Raw genomic sequence first — 22801 nt, 5'->3', positions numbered from 1 at the left:
ATCCCCCCAAAACCTATAAAATCTCACTGAACAAAGAACCAGGACTCACTCCTTGGGACCACTGCATCAGAAATGGTTTTGAGTCCAGGCTCAAGCTTACAATAAAGAGTCTTGTGTGATTGCATCGGATTCAGCTCCTGGAAGTCTACTGGGGTCCCACGAATCTGGCATTACATTCTCATTTTCTTTATGATCAAATCCCCAGCACTTACTCTGGTCTGCTGCATCCATAACCTATCTCCCTCAATAACTTCATGTCCTCCACTCTCGCCACCACTTCTCCATGGTACAGTCATGCTAACCTTCCTATGTGTTGGTGTGATCAGCTCTTTTCAAAGCCTTTACAGACACTTCTCCTCTGTTTGGTTACTCACACTCTTTCAGCTAATTGCAACTTCCCTCAGAGAAACCTTCCCTGAATCCCCAAGCCAAGTCAGGTTCCTCTCTGGATTCTCATATTCACTGAAGGAGATCAGATGTGTTGCTGCCAGATGAGCCTCTTTGGAGTGCTGATTATTTTGAGTTGAAGAATACTTGAGAGACAGCAGAGGCAGAAAGTGTAAGGATGGACTTAAGCCTGAGCCATTTTAAAACTCCTGTTTGAAACCTGCAGTTTCACCAGCCAAGCCTAGTGGAGCCCTCCAGTATGGCCCTCAGGCACAAACAAGTCACTTCTCCCTACCCTGATAAACTCAAGAGTGAAGCCTCTGGCAGGTTATCCTTACCCCCCGATAAGAAGGAAAGGTGAAAAGATCAGTGTGGGGACCACCAGACCAGATGTTTTAACCCCAGGGTAAATGATGTCACTGAGAGACCTGGTGGCAACTGATAAGGATTAAAAGAGGGGTCAAAAGCCCAAAAATTTGATATAAGTATTGGAAAAAATGAACAGACATTCAGCCAATTGACAATGATGCCCTCATGCTGAGAGCCTGATGAGGACCTGGACTGACAGCCCAATACTTTTCATTGTTTGCTGATCCTCTGCATTTTCCTCACCTCTCAGACTCTATAGCCACATCTTTACCCTGAGAGCTGCAACTTCTCCCTACAACCCTCCCAGGAGAAGACTGCCTTGGTTCCTGACCTGATCAGACCTGTTCCTGGTCTGAGTGTGCATCTGCTGGACTTTAAGCCTAAGGCTTGAGACTTTTGATCTGACAGGCACAAACAAGTCACTTAGCATGCAGAGGGAATGTCTGTCAATTAGCCTGTCATGATTAAGTGTGTTTGCAGTGCTTAGAGTTAATCTAGAATTGTTTGCTGTGAATTGATTATGTCTATTGCAGTGCCTAGAATTAAGGATTGTCATTTCCTTGATTAAGAACCTATAGAGTGAAATTGTATTGAGTGATTTAGGTTAAAAAAGCATTGAGTAGGGCAGAAGTGCGTGGACATTTTTTTATTTCTCTCCCTGGACTGCATAAATCACACCTTTGACCCTGCGTCAGCAGGGCTCTCTGCCCTCCCTCTTTCTACCTAAAACCATGTCATAAAACTTCCCACGAACAAGGTGTTTTCCTAGCACCCTGTTCCAGGAATGGAAGAGTATTCTAATCACCAGGGACTGGGAGTTAATATTTTTTCTATTGGGAGATGATATTAAAGTGGATTTGTACAAACAAACCTACTAAAATAACCCTTATCTTCCATTACTTTCCCCCACTTATGTCCTAGTCACTTTCCCATAATTTAGAATCCCTGGAAGCTTCAACCCTTTTCCTTTGTCTTGTCACTTCTGCACAGTTTAATCATTCTTCATTAAAATTGATAAATAAGCTCTCAGGCCTATGTGTTTCTTTAATTCTTCAATTTTTCTTATGAAGACTTCTGTGTACATGTAAACAAACTAAATAAAATGTGTATGTTTTTCTCCTGTTATATGTCTTATGTCAGTGTAATTCTCAGCTCCAGCCACAGAAACTAGGGTGGAAAGGAAGATTTCCTACCTGGCAGGAATAATTTTCTTCCTGAGAAGTGTATTGTATACACATTTTTCTAACATTTCGCTTATCCATTGAAATGATTGTCAGCCAGCAAGAGGAGGATTCATATCTGACTCACCATTACTGTATATTCTGGGCATTCATGTGGTCAGGTCAGAATAGTTTTTCTAGGGCCTGCATTTCTACAAATTGGGAAATCTCTAAGAAAAGAATAATATCAAATAGCAGGTTCAATGTTATGATGGCCCCTTCTAAGCCCTTTCTCAGGGCCTGTGCAAGTAAGGAGATCTGTAACTTCAGTTTTATTGGCATCAGAGTAAATTCACCAGGATACGAATACCTAATGAATAAATGAATGAGACAGTGTGTGCCTTGCGATGAAATTATTTCTACCAGTCTCTCCTGGGGTGAGATCCACAAAGGAGGTCATTAAAGTAATATAAATCCATATACAAGGTGCTCAAACTGGTTTCTAAGAGCTCCTCATAGATCACATCCATTGTTTAGTAGCATCTTTTCTTCCCATGATATATATTTTTACACACAACATAAAATATATAACATACAATTACAATTTTAACAATTTAAAGTGCACAATTCAACACATTCACAATACTGTACAACCATCACAACTATCTTGTTCCAGAACAATTTCATCACCCTCAAAGCAAACCCTGTATCCATTAAACAGTCACCCCTTAGTTCCTCCCACTCCAGTCCCTGGCAACCACTAATCTGCCTTCTGTCTCTATGTATCTCTTCTGGAGAATTCATATAAACAGAATCCAATAAGTTTGAAAGGGTATTTCATCTAAAGTGAACAGCAAAATAATTTTCAAAGGCTTGACTATTTAATTAATAGGCAGATACTTTTGCTTGTATAGCCAACTTGAATTACAATTTTAAAAGATGGTCAAATACAACATTACTGATTACTTTCTCAGAGATGCCTGCCTGCCTGCCTGCCGGCCTGCTTGCTTTCTCTCTCCTTCTCTTTCTTTCGATTTTGACATAGGTAAGGAGTAAAAATGGCAATGATGCATGAACACCACATCAAGATGTTCCATGTGAGACTCCCAACTTACCAAAGCCTGTAGTGTGATCTCCAGCCCGATACACATTTGGCTTTACTTTCACTCGGGTCCAACCTGGACCTTCTTTATCTTGGTAAAAGTTGCAGAGATCTTCCTCAAAATTGCAGCTTGCTTCCACAGCACTGAAAGGAAGCTCTGAGAAAATGAGAACCAAAGTTATAGTCAAGCCCAATGACCTCAAAGGACTACATCAGCTGACAGACATGGTTACAGTTGTGCCAGGGGAGACTGTGGAGGTAAAACACAACAAAATATTTTTACTTGAGTGGCAGGCTGATGGGAAGCATCAAACCAATGTTTCAACATGACAGGAAAATTGTTCTTTTCCTCTCTATGGGGAGGGGAGGAAGAAGCCCTGTTCACATTCTCTTAAAAATAAATAAGTACCAGATTTCAAAAGGAATTTCCTCTTGAGATGTAAAGATTCAGAGCATTTGTTCATATCCTTGACAGCTCAAAATTCACTCAAGTTTAAAACAGAAAGGAACGGATTTTTAAGAGATTCTTAATTTTTCTGTAAGAAATATTATTTTGAAGATAATATTTTCCAGAAATAATTTTCCTTTGTTGATGAATCTCTGTCAGAAGTATAGCCCAGATCTGTTTATAATTGGCCTTGGTAGTAGGAGCTAATCTGGTTGAAGAAAATCAACACTCAGTTGTAAACCACACAGTTCCAAGCTACACCATTTTTTTTTTCAGTACTAGGAATGGGGCCCGGGGGTGCTGTACATCTTCAGCCCCTTTTTATTTTTTATTTTGAGACTGATCTTGCTAAATTGCCTAGGCTGGCCTTGAACTTGTGATCCTCCTTCCTTGGTCTCCTGAATAGCTGGGATTCTACAGTAGCTATAATTCTTAATAGTTGGGATTCTACTACCACCACACTTGGTGCGCACCACCACACCTGGCTCAAAAGTTGCACCAGTTCTAACAGGGGGCTGCTATTATTCTGGCTTTGCAGAGTTCTGGTATTATTTATCTTGGTCTATAAATATCACCACAGCCCAGATTACCTGAAGGGAATGGAACATAAAAGATATCTGCACTTTTGAGAATAACATCTAGTCCTATTAACAAATGACTCATAAATCTCACTATTTAGATTGTAGATTGCCCTCTGAGTCCAGAGGGGATGTTACTATAGTAGTTTGGGACATGTTCAGTCTAGCTAAATGTGATCCTGGTCTGCATGCTGGTAGAATATTCTGGGGTCAGGGAGAGAGGATGCTAATTTGTATACCTGGGTAATCATCTTGAGAGACATTTAAGTTCTTCCTGTGAACTGGCGGCACAGGAAGCTGTTTAGGGATAAAGACTCACTTGCTTTCAATTTGTCAATTTTCAAAGAAAGAAAACTTTCAGGTGGATTTAGAAACTGGCCTAGATTAAAGAGGGGGAAAGAGGCATGACACTAAATGCAAGGAGGGATCCAAAATTCAATCCTGATCCAGAGAGCTGTTAAGGACACTATAGGAGCAATTGGAGAAATCATCATATGAACTGAAAGTTAGTTGAAAATATTGTATCAGCATTAAACTTCTCAAATTTTGTAATCATTCTTTAGTTCTGTTGCTGAATATGTTTGGTTTTATAAATACATAGTGTAAAGGCTTGGTGTTTGCAACCTACTCTTTTATTTTATTTTTATTTTTAGTTGTAGATGGCCACAATTTATTCCTTCCTTCCTTCCTTCCTTCCTTCCTTCCTTCCTTCCTTCCTTCCTTCCTTCCTTCCTTTTTTATTTATATGTGGTGCTGAGGATGAAACTCAGTGCCTCACACATGCTAGGCAGGCACTCTACCACTGAGCTATAGCCCCAGACCCCAACCTACTCTTAAATGGTTGCTAAAGCAAAGAAGGCAAAATGTTAACGCTTTGTAGACTCAGGAGGAGAGTATATGGCAGTTCTCTGGAATATAGGAGCAGATTTTGTCTGAGTTTGAAATGATACAAAATAGAGTCTCAAAAACACAAATTACTTTATTTTCTTAATGAAAATAAGTGACTAACAACACATAACCAAAAGTGAATAGGAAGAAAATGTTCCTGTATAACTGGAACCTGATACTATCTGAGGTCATGTGCTATAGGGACAAACTTTAATAAGCCAGATAGGAGAAAAGGAGAGGAAGAGAATTCTCAGTACTCTAAGGCTGGTGGATTAGTCCCCACCCTGTTCTGTCCTGATTCTGTCAGCACCAGGTTGTATCTTTAAGCCCTGAAGACAAAGTCTGTGAAAAATGACTCTGATGTCATACAAACGAGGATACTTCAACATTCTCCCATGGAGATTTTTTTTTCTTCTTCTCCCATGGAGATTTGAGACCACAGGAAATCTCATGATTCTCTTAATCTTAGTCAATCCTCTGCTACTTAGTAAAGAAAAAACAGAGGGAAATCCAAAATCTACAGATGGCCATCAAGCTCAGGAATTGGTGTGGTATTCCCATTTGCCATGCACAAAATGAAATTATTCATCAGGAATCAATCTCAAAGCAGCACTTTTGGGTGGCTGCAAGAGAATCTTAGCCCATTTATTATATGTGTAGGATGAGGTGGCAGATAATAGTAAAACCTGAAAGTTTATGGCAGTTTTTATTTCTAACCACTAAAGCACAAAAGCAACCAAGATGTCCTTCAGTAGGTGATGGGCGCAAATTGCAGCATATCAAGAAAATGGAACATTATTGCTGAAAAGAAATGAGCTACTGAGCCACCAAAAGACATAGAGGAAACTTAAATGCATATTACTAAGTGAAGGAACCAATATGAAATAGCTAAATACTATGAGTACATCTATACAGCATTCTGGAAAATGCAAAACTAAGGAGACAATAAAAAGATCAGCAGTTGGCAGGGCAGGGAGAGATATTCTGTATAACACTACAATGGGGAATATATGTCAGTATAAATTTGTCCAAACCCATAAAATATACAATACCAAGAATGACCCTTAGTGTAAACTAGAATCTGGTTGACATTGATGTTTATTGGGGGGAAAGTATGTAAAAAAATCTCTGTACTTTCTGCTCAATTTTTCTGTGAACTTAAAAGTGCTCTAAAAAATGAAGTCTATTAAAAAACAAAACAAAACTTGAAAGTAAGCAAGGATCATAGTGATGAACTGAGTCACCATGGGTGATTATATTCAGTGTCCTCATAGTGGTATTATATTGTTTTACTAAATACCTAGTCTTAGCGGATTTGTCTGTGGTCTGATATAAACAAAATCTCAAAAGTTAACTTTAATACTAAATCTTCTTCCCCTAGAATGCTCATTTGCCCTCAGACAGTATTCGGTTGTGGAAGATGGGGCCAGAGGGCTTTTTTTTTGACTCACATAGAGTTGCCTAGAGATCAGGGGTAGAGCCAAGCCTTTGCTTCAAGCTTGTTTATGGGTCAAGTGGTGATCACAAAATGAGCTGCTGGGGAGTGTTAATAACATATTCGAAGCACAGGAAGGAATCAGAAACAGATGGAAGCCCCTAAGCATCAGTTGATGATCAGGAAAAAAGATACAAAGCCCCATGAAGCAAGTTACCAGAAAAGCATCATCATGTAACTTTTAATTACTGGCTTTCTGACATTTGAACTTCTTGGAAGTAAGAAGCTTTGAAAATAATCTAATTAGCTGGAGTGTGTTACAATTGAGAGAACAGTTGGGGAGTGCTTCCCATCCTTTCCTCCGCTCCATGGAGTTCATGGAGACCAACTCATCATCAGTTCTATAGATCTAAGAGGCTCATCAGCCCCTGTAGTACTAAAAGAGAGACACTGTATATGGTGTGCTGTGAAGGCTGCTAAATTTGCAGGGCAGCTTTATTTCAAATAAGCCAGGCCCTAAAGTAGATGGATACAAACCAAAGCTGTCTTGGGGAAGAGTGAGTGGGACCTGGCATTCTCCTGGAGATCGTTGATGACACATGGGGCTGAGCCACTGACTAGGCAGAGAAGATTCAAGGATTCAGGTAGTGATCCTCTGAGAGGAATACAGTGAGTGTTAGGGCTCTCTCCGACCTTCACCTGGGGATCAGGTGGACTCAAGGTCAGAGAAGATGTTGGGCCTACAAATGGCAGAGCAGTGGGGCTATCAGTTTGGGATTGGGCATCCAGGCAGGATTCCTAAAAGTGAACAGGATGGCTTGTGAGGCATTCAAAGACTTCTCGACCAAAAGGAGAGCATAGTTTTAGAGTGTTAGCTCCAGGTCAAGGGAATTTGTGAGGTGCTATAATTCAAAGTGGGGAGGCAAGTATCACTGTTTTCTGGAAGAATCCCAGGGGGATATGTGATATTAGTGTTCAACATCTGTAATTATGTGATGCATTTCAGGTCTGTATTAACTTTAAAGCCAGCTAGATGGTGGGAATGTGATCTTTCACATGTTGAAATAATTCCTGTCTCAGACTACTAGAGAGATGAGGTAAGAAAACTCTAGATCCAGCTGGGGAATGGAAAGACAAGAAGTCTGGAGCTAACCAAGATAAGGAAAAAAAGTTGGCACCTGTTATAAACAGAAGGGCATAAACTATTTGTGAAATGCAAGATGAAGTATAAAAGTCAAAGGGTTAAGCTTCTAGAGACTCTGAGTCAGCCCCACAGCTGCTCAGTGAAGTGGATTCAGTTGACACACAGGCTGTGCCTGCTGCTGGTTTTCTTTCACTTCAGTCTGACCCCCTGTTCTTCAGAAAAGGGATGGACATATTTTGAAAATTGAATTAATAATACTGTCTCACGACCAATCATTTTTTGGTCTCTTACTCTATGCTATGGCCGTAACAGACATTAACACATAAATCTTCCCAACCACTCTCTGAAACAGATTCTTCCATCCTTGCTCCATAGTTGTGAAAATGGAGTCTCAAAGAGATTAAATACCATGACCAACATCACACAGATTGTAAGTGGCAGAATAGGAATGTGAACCCAAATTCCCGGTTCTTAAGCATAACACTGTGATGATGGAACTAAACCACTTTAAAGCCAAGTTGGTGTGGTGGGAAGTTCTGAAGACCAGTATGAAGCCTCCATGAACCTACTGGTATAAAAATGAATACAGAGGGGGTTCCTGCAGGGAAGAGGTTTCTATGTGGGCTGTGTTTTTACAGACTGAGGGCCTACCAGACATCTTAAATGGGTCTCATTTTGCTGGAATTTTTCCCTTTTACTAGTCAGACCACCAATGTAGTAGGCAAGAGCTTACATATATTCTGAATCTTTTTAAAAAAGCAGAGCATTTATTAAGGTTGATCCCATTACCTCTCAGCTACTTCTTCATGTCACCCTCTATCCAGTGCAGATATTGAGTAAATATTTCTTCTCTCACATATATAACATGGAAATATAAAATTCAATATAACTGTCTAGTAACAGAGAAGAGGAACATCCTAAAAATACTGATAAAGAGGTTGTGAAATTATTGCTAACATAATTAAAATATTAGCTGGTGGAATTAAGAAGTCATCAAATTTTAGGAGAAGTGAAACAGTTTTGGTTTCTGTGTTTTTGTCAAACTTAGATACTCTTTGATATTATTTGGGTTCAATCACTTAAAATGTATAAAATGGGACCTGGGTGTGTCACTCAGTGGTAGAATGCTTGTGTGAGAGCCCTGGGTTTTATATGTAGCACTCACATTCACACTCGAAAAATGATAAAACATGTAAATCCAGCCTGATTCTGTTCTTTACTTTTTGAGGAGGGGTGTATGAGGGATTGACCTCAGGGGCACTCCATCACTAAGTCACATCCCCAGCCCTATTTTGTATTTTATTTAGAGACAGGGTCTCACTGAGTTGCTTAGCACCTTGCTTTTGCTGAGACTGGCTGTGAACTCACGATCCTTCAGCCTCAGCTTCAGGAGCTGCTGGGATTACAGACATGTGCCACCCCTCCAAGCTATTTACTTACTTTTTAAAAAATTAGAATTAGCAAAAAATTAGTTTAAGCAAATTAGATTTCTAATTTGGAGATAATAATTTAGCTCAAGTAGAAAATACTATTTTTCTTAGTCTCCTTGATAGTAGAATATATCTGAAACCCTGTTAAACTGACAAGCAAGTCTCTTAAGTGAAAGTCAGGTTCAGAATTATTTCCTGGGACTGGGGTTGAAGCTTAGTGGTAGAGCACCTACCTAGCATGTGTGAGGCACTGGGTTCAATCCTCAGCACCACATAAAAATGATAATAAAATAAAGGTATTATGTCCATCTCTAACTAAGAAAAAAATTCTTTTTTTTTAAAAAAGTTATTTCCCATGCTCCAAAACCTAGAACAAGTACTCATTAATAAGATGGGTGATCAGAGTGTCTCCCTGGGTCTCTCCAGGAAACAAATTCACTAAATGGTAAGGTCAATGTCATTGATCTAGGTTATCATTAATATATTGCCACCTTTCTTATTCTAAAACATTTATTTCATAATACATTTTGAGTCAATTTGCTTATCTATTTTCTCAGGAAGTAAAAAATCTTCTCTCCAAACACCAAAGTTATGGCACTGCAAAATTTTTTCCATGATAAAATTATCTGAGGGTTCTTTTTGAAAGAGAAAGTAATTAAATTAAGAGATATAATATTTAGTCAAAACTATTGTAGAGATATCTATCAACACTAACATCCTTACACATAGGGGCATAAATCTTGGATACTTAAAGTTGGAAAGAGTTTTTTATAATCCTATTTGGTAGACTGTGAAAGTTTTTTCCCAGATCCTCAGCCACCCATTTATGGGTCCAAGATATCCTTTAAAGAGAAAGATGGGCTGGAGTAAAATCGTGTTATTTAATTTTCTTTTTCCAGTAGGCAGGGAAGATGAAAATGCCTTAAGATATAACTGGCCTATGACTTCAGAAAAATTAGATTCACTCTGTGAGGGGAAAAAGAGGATAATAATCCCCTCCCAAATTACTTTTTGGTTAATTAATTTTTTAAGGATGAGAATGAGGAAATAAAAGATAATTTAAAGCAAGGCCTGACCACAGGCATCTATTGAGAAAAGACAATTCCAAATTGGGAAAAGAAAAAAAAGAGAACACTCACCTGTCTGATTTTGGCAGCTCACAGGAGAGAAAGAAATATCATCCAGGGCAACATATCCTCCTTTGGGACCATTGAAAGCAACCTCAAAGATAACCTGGGAAGGAAAATTATATGCTTTCACCTGTTTACATATTTTCTGTTAAGCTGTTGGAAAATGATATGTAAATAAAACCAGGTCAAATTATAAGTACCTATGTAATCATGTTCCCCCAAATAATTGTTTAGACAGTACCCTACTCAACCTCAAAGTCTCTGTTAGGGAGGATGAAATTGCTATAGTTTGGATGTTTTTTTCCCCCTGAAAAGTTATATGTTGAGTAATACAAAAAAAAAAAAAACCAAAAAAAAAAAATCAACAAACCCACAACAACAAAGTACATGTATAAAGGCATAAATTGGCATGAACATAATTTATATACAGAGATATGAAAAATTGTGCCCTACATGTGTAATAAGAGTTGCAATACTTTCCACTGCTGTCGTGTAGTTAAAAAATAAAAAAGAATTTTTTTAAAAAAAGTTATATGTTAAAATCTAATACCCAATATGATGGAATTTGGTGATGGGACCTTTTGGGAATTGATTAGGTCATGCAGGTGGAGGCCTCATGCATGGGATTAGTGCCCTTCTAATCCCAGAGGAGATCATTGCCTTTTCCATCATGTGAGGACAGAGCGAGAAAGCGTGAACTATGAATCGGGAAACAGACCTTCACCAGACACCAGATCTGTCATTGGCTTGATCTTGGACTTCCCATAGGCTTCAGAAATATGAGAAATATTTCTGAAGTGGGGGCATGGTTCAGTGGTAGAGAACTTATCTAGCATGAGCAAAGCCCTGGGTTTGATCCTCAGAAACACACACACACAAATGCCAGTGTTTATAAGCTACTCAATCTATGGCCTTTTGTTATAGCAGCCCTTGTAGACTATGTCAGAAACCCTAAATTGGTATTCACTGGTGGATTTCCTTCTTCTGTTAATATCAGCTTAAGTGCTTACCTTATTTCTGATAGAATTCTAGAAGTCATTAGCACTGTAAACTTTGATTAAAGAAAAAAATAGGCTAAGTGAAGAAAGCAGGCCAGGTTCTCCCCTGCTGTCCAATGGTAACTAAGCCCTCCCAGTCTCTTTCCCTTCTCCCTACATGGAGTGTTAGATGAGGGCCTAGGCAAAGAAGTAGCAGTCAGAGAGGAGGACCCTGATCTCAGCATGGCTAGATGTGTTCCAATGGTTAGAAAACACCTGGGTCCATGAGTGCAATCCCTTCTGTTTCGCTTTTTACCTGTCACAACTCTGATCTCAATCAACTTTCTGCCTGTGACCATGGGGATCAGGGGTGGTCAACACAGCCTTTGCCTGTATGGGGAAAACCACCCAGGTGCACACCAGGTTTCACTGTATGAGTTTAAAGCATGAGAAGACCCAGTGTGGAGCAGGTCTTAAAACTTAAACACCTATCAGCACTAGGCAGGCAGGGTAAGCACAACAAGTGGGCTTGCTGTGGTGTAGACTCTTGAGAAAAGAAGAAGGTAAGCCCTTCTAGAGGGGGCACTGCCACTCACCTTCATCGGTTGCTGGCCTATGGGAATGTTATGGCTGCTATGGGCTGAATTGGGTCCCCCAGCCAATTCACATGTTGAAGTCCTAACCCCATCACATTACTATGTTACCTTATTTGGGAATAAGGTCACTGCAAATGCAATTAGTTAAGATGAGGTCATACTAGAGTAGGGAGGGCCTTTCATCCAAATGACTGGCATTCTTATAAAAAAAAAAAACAGGAAATATGGAGCTTGGAGCAGAGGCACATACCTGTAATCCCAACAGCTCGGGAGGCTGAGGCATCTTGGATCGTGAGTTCAGAGCCAGCCTTAGCAAAAGTGAGGCACTAAGCAACTCAGTGAGACCCTGTCTCTAAAACACAAAATAGGGCTGGGGATGTGGCTCAGTGATCTAGTGCCCCTGAGTTAAATCCCTGGTACGTCCGCACACAACAAAACAAAACAAAACAAAAAACCCCTGGGAAATACGGATGTGGAGAGAGACATACACAAAAAGAAAATGCCATGTGAAGATGAAGCAGAGACTTGTAAACCTAAGGATGCCAGCAAACCACCAAGGAAGAAGTAGGGAACAGATTCTCTTAGGGTCCTCAGAAGGAAAGTTCTGCTGACCCCTTGATATTGGACTTTAGGCCTCAAGGACTGCAAGACACTACATTTCTGTTTTGTAAGCACCCATTTTTGAGTGACCTCATTGTGGTAGTCCTAGCAAAAAATACAAGTCTAATGTCTCTGTGGCCAACAAATTATCAAAAGGACTTGAACCTTTAGGTTTTATTTGTAATTTTTGAATTTTTTAATGCTGGCAATTAATTAAAAGTGAAAACAATCAAATCAAAACCACAACAACAAAAAGACAAAGACAACAAAAAACCACTCTAGCATCCAGAAAAATAACTATGAGCTAAATTTGACCCATAGACTTTTAGTTTGTAGTCTCTTCTGCAAGAGAATAGTGCCTTGGAGGCAGAGAGACTAGAGTTCAAATCTTATTTTCATCACTAGTTAGGCAACTTATATACATCAGTAAATCTCTCAGGGTCTTGCTTTTCTCATCTATTAAAACAGGCAAAATAACACCTCCCTTGAGGGACTGTGGGGTAGATTAAATTAGATAATGTATATAAAGATACTAGTACAGCATCAGGTATGTAAGAAGCTCTGAACTAATTTTGTATCTTTTCCTTCAGCTTAACTCCCTCTTGAATTTACTCAAGTTCAAGCTCAATTAGCCACTAATTAGCCTGAACAGATCCTTCCTTCCTTCCTTCCTTCCTTTCTTCCTTCCTTCCTTCCTTTCTTTCTTTCTTTCTTGACTCCATTTCTTCAATTTTGCAAAAAAGGAGATTGGATTAAATGGTTCATAAGGTCCCTTTCAGCTTAATCACAATGGTCTTAGAGGGACCTGGTATCCAGACTCCAAAGTCCATGGGGAGCCCTGTAAGCTTCTCTTGACCAGAGAAAGGGACTATAAATGAAGGAACAAATGAATGAAGAAACAGATGAATGAAAGAATATATGAGAGGGGCAAATTAAGTATACAAATTGATCCAAATCCATGACATTGAGCTTTCAATGCACTGACTGGTAAAGCAAACAAATTGTTCACATTGAGTAGGTAGATTAAGGATAATGTTTCTGATGAGGATATGCTAATCACAGTCCACATGCCAATGTGTTTTTTCTTGTTCTGAAAATTTCCAATGTTTGTTTTCCTTTTTTAAAATTTATTTGAGAATATGGTGACATTAAATTCTCTGATTTCTGTTGGACAAGTTTCTTTTCTTGGCAACTAGCAAGAGCAAATAATACCAGTGAATAGGTTCAGACCAGTGGAACAAAACCACATTCATGTGGACTCAAAGATGTGTTTAAATTTAGTAGTGTTGGGCATTGTAACTTCTCAAGTATTGATTTAAAAAATTTCAGCAACATTTCACTCATACAAACGTTATCTGAGCAGAGTTCATGGTCAGAGGAGAGGAAATGGTAAAGAAAAGACTGTGAGGATGTATGAGTGAGTGTGTGTGTGTGTGTGCCATGTGTGTGTGACTCACTTGACTTTAATAGAAGGGAAATGTTCTGAAGCAGTACATGCATTTCTTTTCCTCCTTGAAACCCAAACACACAGAAAATTTTCCACAGGGCTGCAAGAGCAAATTGGTCAGACTTTGGGTTAGGAAATAGCCCACAAGCTACCAAAAAAAAAAAAAAAAAAGAAAGAAAGAAAAGAAAACAACAAATCCACTACATCCTCTCTGGGGCCATTCGGGGGTGGGGAGAAGAGGAAGATAAGAAGGAGGTGGGAGAGTGTCAGGCATGCCATCAGTAGATGGATCACATCAGAAACCAAGACCCAATCCCAGCATTCTCTGCAGCCCTACAGCAGGCTAGCAGATGGCACCACTGAAAAGCAGCCAGAAGAATAATCTAGTTCTTTTGCACTTTAAAGGAAACCAAGGAAGACATTAAAAAGCATAAAATGAGAAGTAGGGGGTATTAAAAACTTGTGGTACCTAAGACTCCACTTACAGCTCCAGGTCCTTAGAGCATATCTTTCATGTATAGCAACCACAATGCTATCTGATCCTCCAGGTCCCATGGGTTCTCAGACAGAGCTGAGCCTCCTCCTACAGCTGTGGGTCAGATTTTAGTCTAGGAAATTTCCTAAGCTCTCTGGCATTCACCAGCTGTGTGACCTAAAAAAAAGATGTCAACTTTCTTGGACACTCTGTTTCTCCTTTTTCATCTGTAAATATGGGGATAATTTTACCATTTTATTGGATAATAAGTCTTGAAAGTACTTAAAAGTTATCAAACATATACATGGATATATACTAATATATATGCTTAGAGAAAGGTCTACAAGGATAAACACCAAAATGTTAGTGTTCTTCATTTTTGTGGGATTGGCCTGGGGCATTTTAACTTACTTTGCTTCTTTGAATTTTGTAATTCTTCTGCATTGCACATTTATCATTTATATAACTGTAAAAACAGTTGTAAGATAAATGCATCAAGATTTGTTTCAAATTAGGGCTTTAATAGTAAGTTTGTTTTTGATTTTATGACATTATTTATGCTGCAAAGAAAGGATTTAAATCAGTTTTTTTTCTAGAAAGATAATTCTCTTAGGGCTGGTTATGTGGCTCAAGCGGTAGCGCGATCGCCTGGCATACGTGCAGCCCGGGTTCGATCCTCAGCACCACATACAAACAAAGATGTTGTGTCCGCCGATAACTGAAAAATAAATATTAAAAAAAAATTCTCTCTCTCTCTCCTCTCTCTCTCCCTCTCTCACTCTCTCTTTAAAAAAAATGTCTAAACTAAGCTGGTTTTAAGACATTACTATAAAGATAATTCTCTTAGTTAAGGGAAACCTTCAAAACTGCTTTGGGGAATGGAATTCAGGAACTGGTTGCTGTTGCTTATTTCCATCTTAGAACTTTCCATGGTCATAATGCAAGGTTCAGAGGGAACACATGCCTAGGAAATCTAGTGGGTAGACCTCAACCCTCGCTTTTGATTGTCAGTGCAAAATAAAATAAAACTTTAAAAAGAAATTCAATGCATGCCCACCTTAAAAGAAAGATTGAGATGCAGCAGGAAAAGAAGACTGACAGGTGTTGTGTGTGGACCTCCCTGCCAGTGTGTGGGTGGGTCCCTAAAGCAACACCTGCTCAGGGCACACCTACCTCCATGGGGTAAGGAGCGCTGAACTCGACCTCTGCAAGGTTCCAGTCTGCGTTCCCTGGATTGTCCACTTTCCAGATCTCCTCATACAGGCCGGCCACATCCCGAGTGTAAAGGGAAAAGACGTTGTCATTCCCCTGCTGGAGCTGGTAATAGAAGGACAGGCAGCCAGACATGGGGGCCGTGGTCATGGGGGAGATGAGCTGAGCCACCTCCTGGAAGTGCTTGACGTAAACTGAGTCCACGTACATGTAGTGGCCTGAAAAATCACATAGGGAACACAGGGTGAGAGCTGACGACAAAACGGTAGGATTCTGGGATTCACTTCAACATAATCCAGGGGAGTGGTGTGGTGGAGAGGGAGTGGAGGGGTCATAGATGAAAGCGGTCTGGCCATGAGTGGATAAATGTTGCAGCTGGGAGACAGGCACATGGGGCTCATTGTTCTCTATAAATACCGGATGAGAACCATTCTTTTTATTTCCCTTACTTTTTTCTTCCTTTTTATTCCCAGGGTGCTGGGAATTGAATCCAGGGCCTCTCTCATGCTAAATGAGTGATCATCTATTGAGCTATATCCCCAGCCCAGCTTAACCTTACTCTCCTTACCCCATTGGAAAGTTTCCTTCTTTATTCACTTTTTTCCAATATTTTTTCATTGGTGCGTTGTAATTTTACATAATACTGGGATTCATGATTTCATATTTGTACATGTACATAATTTGAGTACCCTCACTTTTAATTGAAGTAATACACATATAGAAAGAAAAATGTGATTTCTGCAAGCAAAGTGCTTGAATATTACAGGATGGACACACCCATGGGAAGAAACAGAACAATGCCTCAGAAGTCACAGCCTCCCAAGCCTTATTTGAGTTATAAAGACTTCAAAAGTATACAAAGCATACTATCTATTCTTAGAAGGCATAGAGAGACATACTTGGGCATCTTTACAATTTATACAAAATGTTGATGTATGTTTTTTGAATGAAACTAAAACGGTATTCCAACTAGATGGCAATTTGTGTGTGTCATTAATGAACCATGTAGGCTAATCAGCACTGCAGGTAGGACTAGGATTTGGAAGTCTGGTCTTTTGATAATATTCTCAGCAGAACCTGGTGTTACCACCTGGCAGGTGCAGAGGCTAATCTTCACTAGAGGCCACAAACAGAAAAACCGTGTGGCAGAATGGGGAGAGCTTTGGTTCAGCATTGAAAAGAACTGAGTTTGACTCCTGTGTTATTTCTTACTGGCCCTGTGATCTTGAGGAAGTTTCTGAATTTGTCTGGGCTTCAATTTCCTGATCTGTAAAATGAGAATCAAATATAGTCATTCTTTGGTATTATGTGGGATTGGTTCTAACAGCCCCTGAGGATACTCAAATCTGTGAATGTTCAAGTCCCTTAGGAAAAAAATGGAGTAGTATTTGCATATAACCTATGCTCATCCTTCCTTACACTTGAATCCACCTCTCAATTGCTTATAATACTTAGTGCAATGTAAATACCATGTAAATAGTTGTTATTGGGTATTGTTAAGGGAATAGTAGCAAGAAAAATTCTGTAAATGTTTAATAAAGATGCAATTATTTTCCCCTGAATATTTTTGGTCTTGGTTGAATTCATGAATTCACAAAACCCCTGGATAGAGAGGGCTGACTGTATTTCCCTCCCAGGGTCAACAGGAATACATATGTAAATTACAATAGGAATACAATAAGATTACATTTGTAAAGTTGTTTAGCATTTGCACAGCACATTGTAATTGCCTGACAGATTATAATGAAATAGTCTTGCCACTCATAGAACTACACTTGCCCAATAGTCTGTTTTGCATAAGGGGTGGCTGCTATTATTAACAATTTTGCATTAATTTATTGAAGCTATGACTGAGAGGTGGTATGTAATATAGCTTGGGCAGAATGTTCTATTTATAAGCTCAGAACAATTACAACTTAATATCTTTAATCTAATAAGATTAATTAATCTAATAACATAGTGCCTGGTTAATAAGAATTCCTTTCCCTTGGCAAAAAAGGAATAAAGATATTAGGAACAATACAGTATATGTAGTTCACACACTGGGTATTTACTTTGCATCTAGCACACTGCCCGGTATGGAAAGCCCTCAACACATGGTTATTCAGAGCACGAACACAGTCTGAGAAAGGTTGTCACTCAACAAAGCAGGGGAAAGATGGATAGATCCAAGCTCACTTTCTCCTCGTGGCAAACTGTTCAACCCCTGGCATAATCTCCCTTATGTAAATGTAATTTCTCTTATCATCTTGCCAAGCCATGCAACTGTGAATCAACAGAGATCACAAACTCAGATGCTTAGAGGAACCAGCCAGATTAAGTGTACTCCAGAAGTGGACTGAACCAGGGAGAAAATAGAAGCTGGTGAATTAGTTACCAGCATTGGAGATCATATTTTCTCAGCAACAAGAAACAGAAAAGCTTCTCTGGAAAAAATCAGATAACTGGATAGGGCTAGGCCCGTATTCTCAAGTAGCAATAATCAGATGTCAGTAAGGAGCCTGCCCCTTGCAAGGACATGTGTTCTGATGCCTCTAGGCCTAGACTTTCTCACAGAAGCTCAAAATCCAGTTTTGTGTGGTAAACCAATCAAGTTTTAAATATGTTCCCTGTGTTTGCTAGGACTGGCAAAACAAAATACGGCAATACCGGGTGACTTAAACTAAGAAAACTTATTGTCTCACAGTCCTGGAGGCTGGAAGTTGGAGATCAGGGTGTCAGCAGGGTTGGTTGCATCTGAGGGAAGAATCTGTCCTAGGTCTCTCTCCTACTTCTGCGGTTTACTAATAATCTTTGGCATTCCTTGGCTTGTGACTCTCTGTCTTTACAAAGACTGTTCTCCCCGTCTGTGTATCTACCCCTATGTCCAAAGTTGTTCTTTTCCTAAGAAGACTAGTCATATTGGACTAGGGCCTCACCCTTCTCCAGCATGAACTCATATTCTTTAATTACATATACAATGACCCTATTTCTAAATAAAGTCATATTCGGAAGTATTAGGCATTTTGGGGCAGCACAATTTACCCTATAACAAAACCTCCTACCATAATTTTTTAAACTTATGCGTACCAAATAAACATATCTTTAGACTGGACATGGCTACTGGAGTCCACTTGGCTACCTCTGGGGAGGAATTTTAAAGGAAGAATCAGAGTGCCAGACTAGGTAGAATCAATGAACCTCTGATATGGAAGGGAGGACACTCCTTCTTATCCCAAACTCAAATGATCTCTAAAGCAGTTCTGGAGGCCAGCTAGCCTCAACTGGAACATTTTAGTAATGGAGAATGCATGTTACCAACTAGCCTCTTAAATATGACTCCATTGCCTAAGATCTCATGTGATGATCCAGTGCAGAGGTGAGATCTTCATTGCCTTTTTGGGGATTGAACTCAGGGGCACTTGACCATTAAGCCACATCCTCAGCCCTATTTTGTGTTTTATTTAGAGACAGGTTCTCACTGAATTGCTTAGTGCTTTGCTTTTGCTGAGTCTGGCTTTGAATTTGTGATTCTCCTGCCCCAGCCTCCTGAGCTGCTGGGATTACAGATGTGCATTACCGTGCCTGGCTTCCTTGCCTTTTGAATATGTTTACCAGTAAGATAGAATCCCTTTGCAAGATATGCCTCCAGGAGAACTGAGTAGAGGAGAATGAGCTATAAAAACTTTGTTTCCTTGATTCCTCATTTGGGGTGGACATGAAAGTGGGCCACTGAATTCCCATCAAGAAAACTTTCTGTAGTGACATAATTGCCTGTCAGTCTCCAGTTGCCTCCCCTTTGGATCCACAACAGTGTTTGTACCAAGGCCCATCAGTCTGGGCTGCTCTCAGGCCACAAGGGGACTAAAGCAGAACCATCCCACTTTCCAGGGGCTTCTCAGAAACTTCTCGGCCTGGCCTCTCCTCTTTCTCAGGATTTGCATCTGGTGCTGAAGGTTTGCCAAAACCAGGACCACATTATGACTTTTTGGGGCCTGGGCACTTTCTCTTCCTCTGTAACTATATTAAAAATTGTAGTCTGTGTTTGCATTAGTATAAAGATGAATGTAACCTAGGCTGGATTTGTTATTGTATTTGTGATCACCATGTTCATTTTTCTGGTCTGGTTTTAAAATAATCAAAATTAAAACATTGTTGTGGACCCCTAAAATTGCAGGGCTTCTAAGGCACCGTGTCTACTGTGCCTAATGGGTATATACTGTTCCCAACTACTCAGGGTCCTTTTCCCAAGTCCTTCACAGATGTATTCTCTAATATGTCTCTTTACCTTTTAATCCCAGCTTAGTGTTTGCTTCTCAGAGGACCAAACTGATCCAGCCACGAAGAGGGAAATCATTCTGCCCAGGGTGAGGAGCATCTATCTCCAAAGATTCTAGAAGTTTTTCAATGAATCTGTAAAACTTCACATATCTACTTGAAGCTATGCATTCTACTTTTGAAGTATGCTATAACTGTGCTGTGCAAGATACATTTCTCACCTCCAGCCCTTTTATAAATTCCTCTGCCTTGCAGCTAATAGACATCTAATAGTCTTTTTTCAAGACAGTTACTCACCTGCTGTGAGGACAATATTTTACCCTGAATGTGCAGTTGAAGTGCCCCATTAACAACTCACACTCCTGATGTGAGGCCAAGTGAACCACAATCACATTTCTGATCCAAAAAGCATCCAGCAAACACAATGTGACCTGCCCAATGTGAGTCAGAGAGACTGCCGGGAATCAGCCCAAGACTGCTGACACCAAGTCTCACACGGAACCACTAGACTAGACCACATTCTGTTGGCCTCCTTTCCTTTCCATCGTTCATATGTTGCTAGAGTTGGGTACTAATTACTGACAATCTGAATAACACTAATTTTCTCACTGGGAAGCACAAAGCTGCTCATCACCTCTGTTGAAAGGGTGAAGGTGATTCTCAAGGCACCCTTCAGATATCTGCCCCAGGAGTCCAGGCTGGAGGGACAGCAGCAGCCCTGGGAGTGTATCATCTGTACAGTCTGCTCTGAGGGGAGGAGCCAGTGGTTGGGTGGGTGCAGATGGCCTTTGTGCTTCTTTTGAAGGAGAATACAGAAGGCAGCCTGGAGTTCTTGGGAAATATTGTCCAGTGTATGGTATTATGGGAATTTCCCTTCTGAGGTCAATGAAATTAGGGCTTTTTTTCTGACCCAAGTGCTTGAGCTTCCAGAACCTCTGGGAAGCACAATTTTTGTAAGCTCAAGATTTGAGTTGGACGAAACTACTTTAGAAACTACTGGAGTAGATGGGCTTTAAGTTGACAGGATCCTATAACCAACCAAATTATTGTGGGATCCTGAGGTCAGGGATCTTAAAGAATTAAAACCTTAAAAATGAAAGATTCTGGATAGGGGAACAATTGGGTTCCGAATAGGATTAAGGATCCAAAGTTGATTGCTACTCCAAGGAACTCTGTGCTACATGTCAATAGTCAGATTGGAAGTCATTATATTATTTCCTGATTCTGGGTTATATACAAGAAGCCTGAGGTTTCTAGGGAAAAAATAACTCCCAATTTCAGCTAAAAGATTACAATTCTCAATAATGCCAGGTAAAGCCCAGGTCCCCTTGGGATTCGGCCTGAGTGATGATACATGTACAATTGCTTCTGAAGAGGACTTTCCTTCCTCTCTTCCAGCAGGCCTCTGGATTAGCTAAACCTTTCAAGTGGAACCAGTGGCTGCTTGTAGTCAGCCATTTTCTCTTGAATTAGAAAAAGAACTTTGAGGGCAATTCCTAAACATTTAATTTCAAACAGCATGGCTCACCAGCATTCCCTAAAGATTGCCCGTGGTTTGGCCATGATGCCAAAGGCATCCTTTAACTCAGCTGTGATTTGGTTCTATTGGCCACATTTATACTCCAGTTGCTTTGTCTGTTTCACGGTCACTTGCTGTCTGGACAAGCTACCTCCCTGATGAGGGAGACAACTTTGTTTGAAGAAACACATAGAAATATGCACTGGTCTGCCACCATGGTGAGCAGACAGCACCCAAAGACATGCCTATTTTCCTGCTCCATAAATCCAACAGTTATTTATGTTCATGAATCTTTAGTTTGATGGGTTTGGGAAATTTTTACTATCATAGAGTTGGACTGTAGTCCTTTCCACACCGATTTCAAGGATCACATAAATGTAAAGTAAGAGGAACTTCTGGTCTCTACTAAGACCTCTGGCTGAGAACGATGGAAGAGACGAACCTCTGTTTTCTAAAGAGGGGTGACAGACCATCAATATGCTAAGTGGCAGCACCTGGTACTAAGACTACCCTACCAATTTTAACCTGTCTCTCCCTTCTAACCTATATATATGAGAAGTGAAAAGATGGATCAGAGAGATTGGGGATGGGGTTTCTTTGAAAAGAGTTGTCACATAGTTGACTTGCTCTGCTTCATTTTGATCTTTCAAGGGAGAAGAAGGGACTAGCTTTCCCTTTCTTACCCTGATGCAGGGAGGAAGCTTAAGGGAGCCAGTCATAGACGGGGTGAAGGAGGGATACTGTCACCTAGCCTCATCCTTTCCTGTATGTGCAGAAGTTCCTAGGCTCTGCAGCTGCTTTGGGCTTGAGATGAAGGTGATCAGAGCGTTTGAGAGAAGTCAATCAGTTAAAAACTGGAGTTCACAGTGTACAGAGACAAGTGTCTGACCCAGGATTGCACACAGCTAAAGGCAACAAGCGGACTGCAGTGACCTGTGGGGACACAGTGCAGAGAAAGGACTTTTGTTGCCAATGAGCTCCACTTCTAGAATTTGATGGGGCAAAGATATTGCATTTTCCCTTAGCCTAAGTGGGCAAGTTAGAAGGTAGCTAGGCTAGAGTACCTTGGAAGGACTCTTCTCAAGAAGACCGTCTGCCAGCATGGTAACTCCCATAGAAAGGGGCTGGTGGCCTGTCCCATCACTCACAGGAACTGAAGTGGATTCCTAGATGGCCTGCTAGAGAGTGCATCATTGCCATCCGGAAATTGTAAAGTGGGATTCCCATTGGCCATGGGAGAAGTGTCCAGAATTTGACCACCAGCAGTGTGAAGGGCCTTAACTCCAGATTAAATAGCACCAGGGAAGCAATACTTTTGTCTCTGACCCCTTCTTTCAGTTTTGTGCATTTTAAGTTTGACTGAATTTAATCCTTGAAAATGAGGATTCCTGTGAATCTGTGAAAATGCCTAGAAACCATGGTAAGTCCTCCTGGGAGGGGGAGGGACTCCAGCAGAGCCTGCACCTAGGCAAGGCTGGGGAAGTGAGCAAAGCTGCTCCTCCCTGAGGGCTATGCCACGACCCAAATTGATCCATGCACAGAGCGAAGGAACAGGTCCTGTTAACATGTCTCTGGAGCTCAATCCAGACCAAAATGAGAAAAGAGTGTCCAGACTTATGGAGACATGATCCATCCTCTCATGGTCTC

At 40.4% G+C, this 22801-nt stretch overlaps 1 protein-coding gene across 1 annotated transcript in view; it reads right to left on the bottom strand.

Annotated features, from left to right (window-relative positions):
* MAMDC2 (MAM domain containing 2) overlaps window positions 1-22801 on the bottom strand; it is a 180450-nt gene that overhangs the window by 59614 nt on the left and 98035 nt on the right. Inside the window, exons 6-8 of the mRNA XM_081281720.1 lie at window positions 15340-15596; window positions 10081-10174; window positions 3032-3175 (exon numbers count right to left, since the gene is read on the bottom strand). Coding sequence (XP_081137846.1) covers window positions 3032-3175; window positions 10081-10174; window positions 15340-15596 — 495 coding nt within the window. The remainder of the gene's footprint in view (window positions 1-3031; window positions 3176-10080; window positions 10175-15339; window positions 15597-22801) is intronic.

Source organism: Spermophilus citellus (genome assembly GCF_964194105.1).
Source record: "Spermophilus citellus genome assembly, chromosome: 2".
NCBI lineage: Eukaryota > Metazoa > Chordata > Mammalia > Rodentia > Sciuridae > Spermophilus > Spermophilus citellus.
This window is presented reverse-complemented; position numbering and strand designations above follow the sequence as displayed.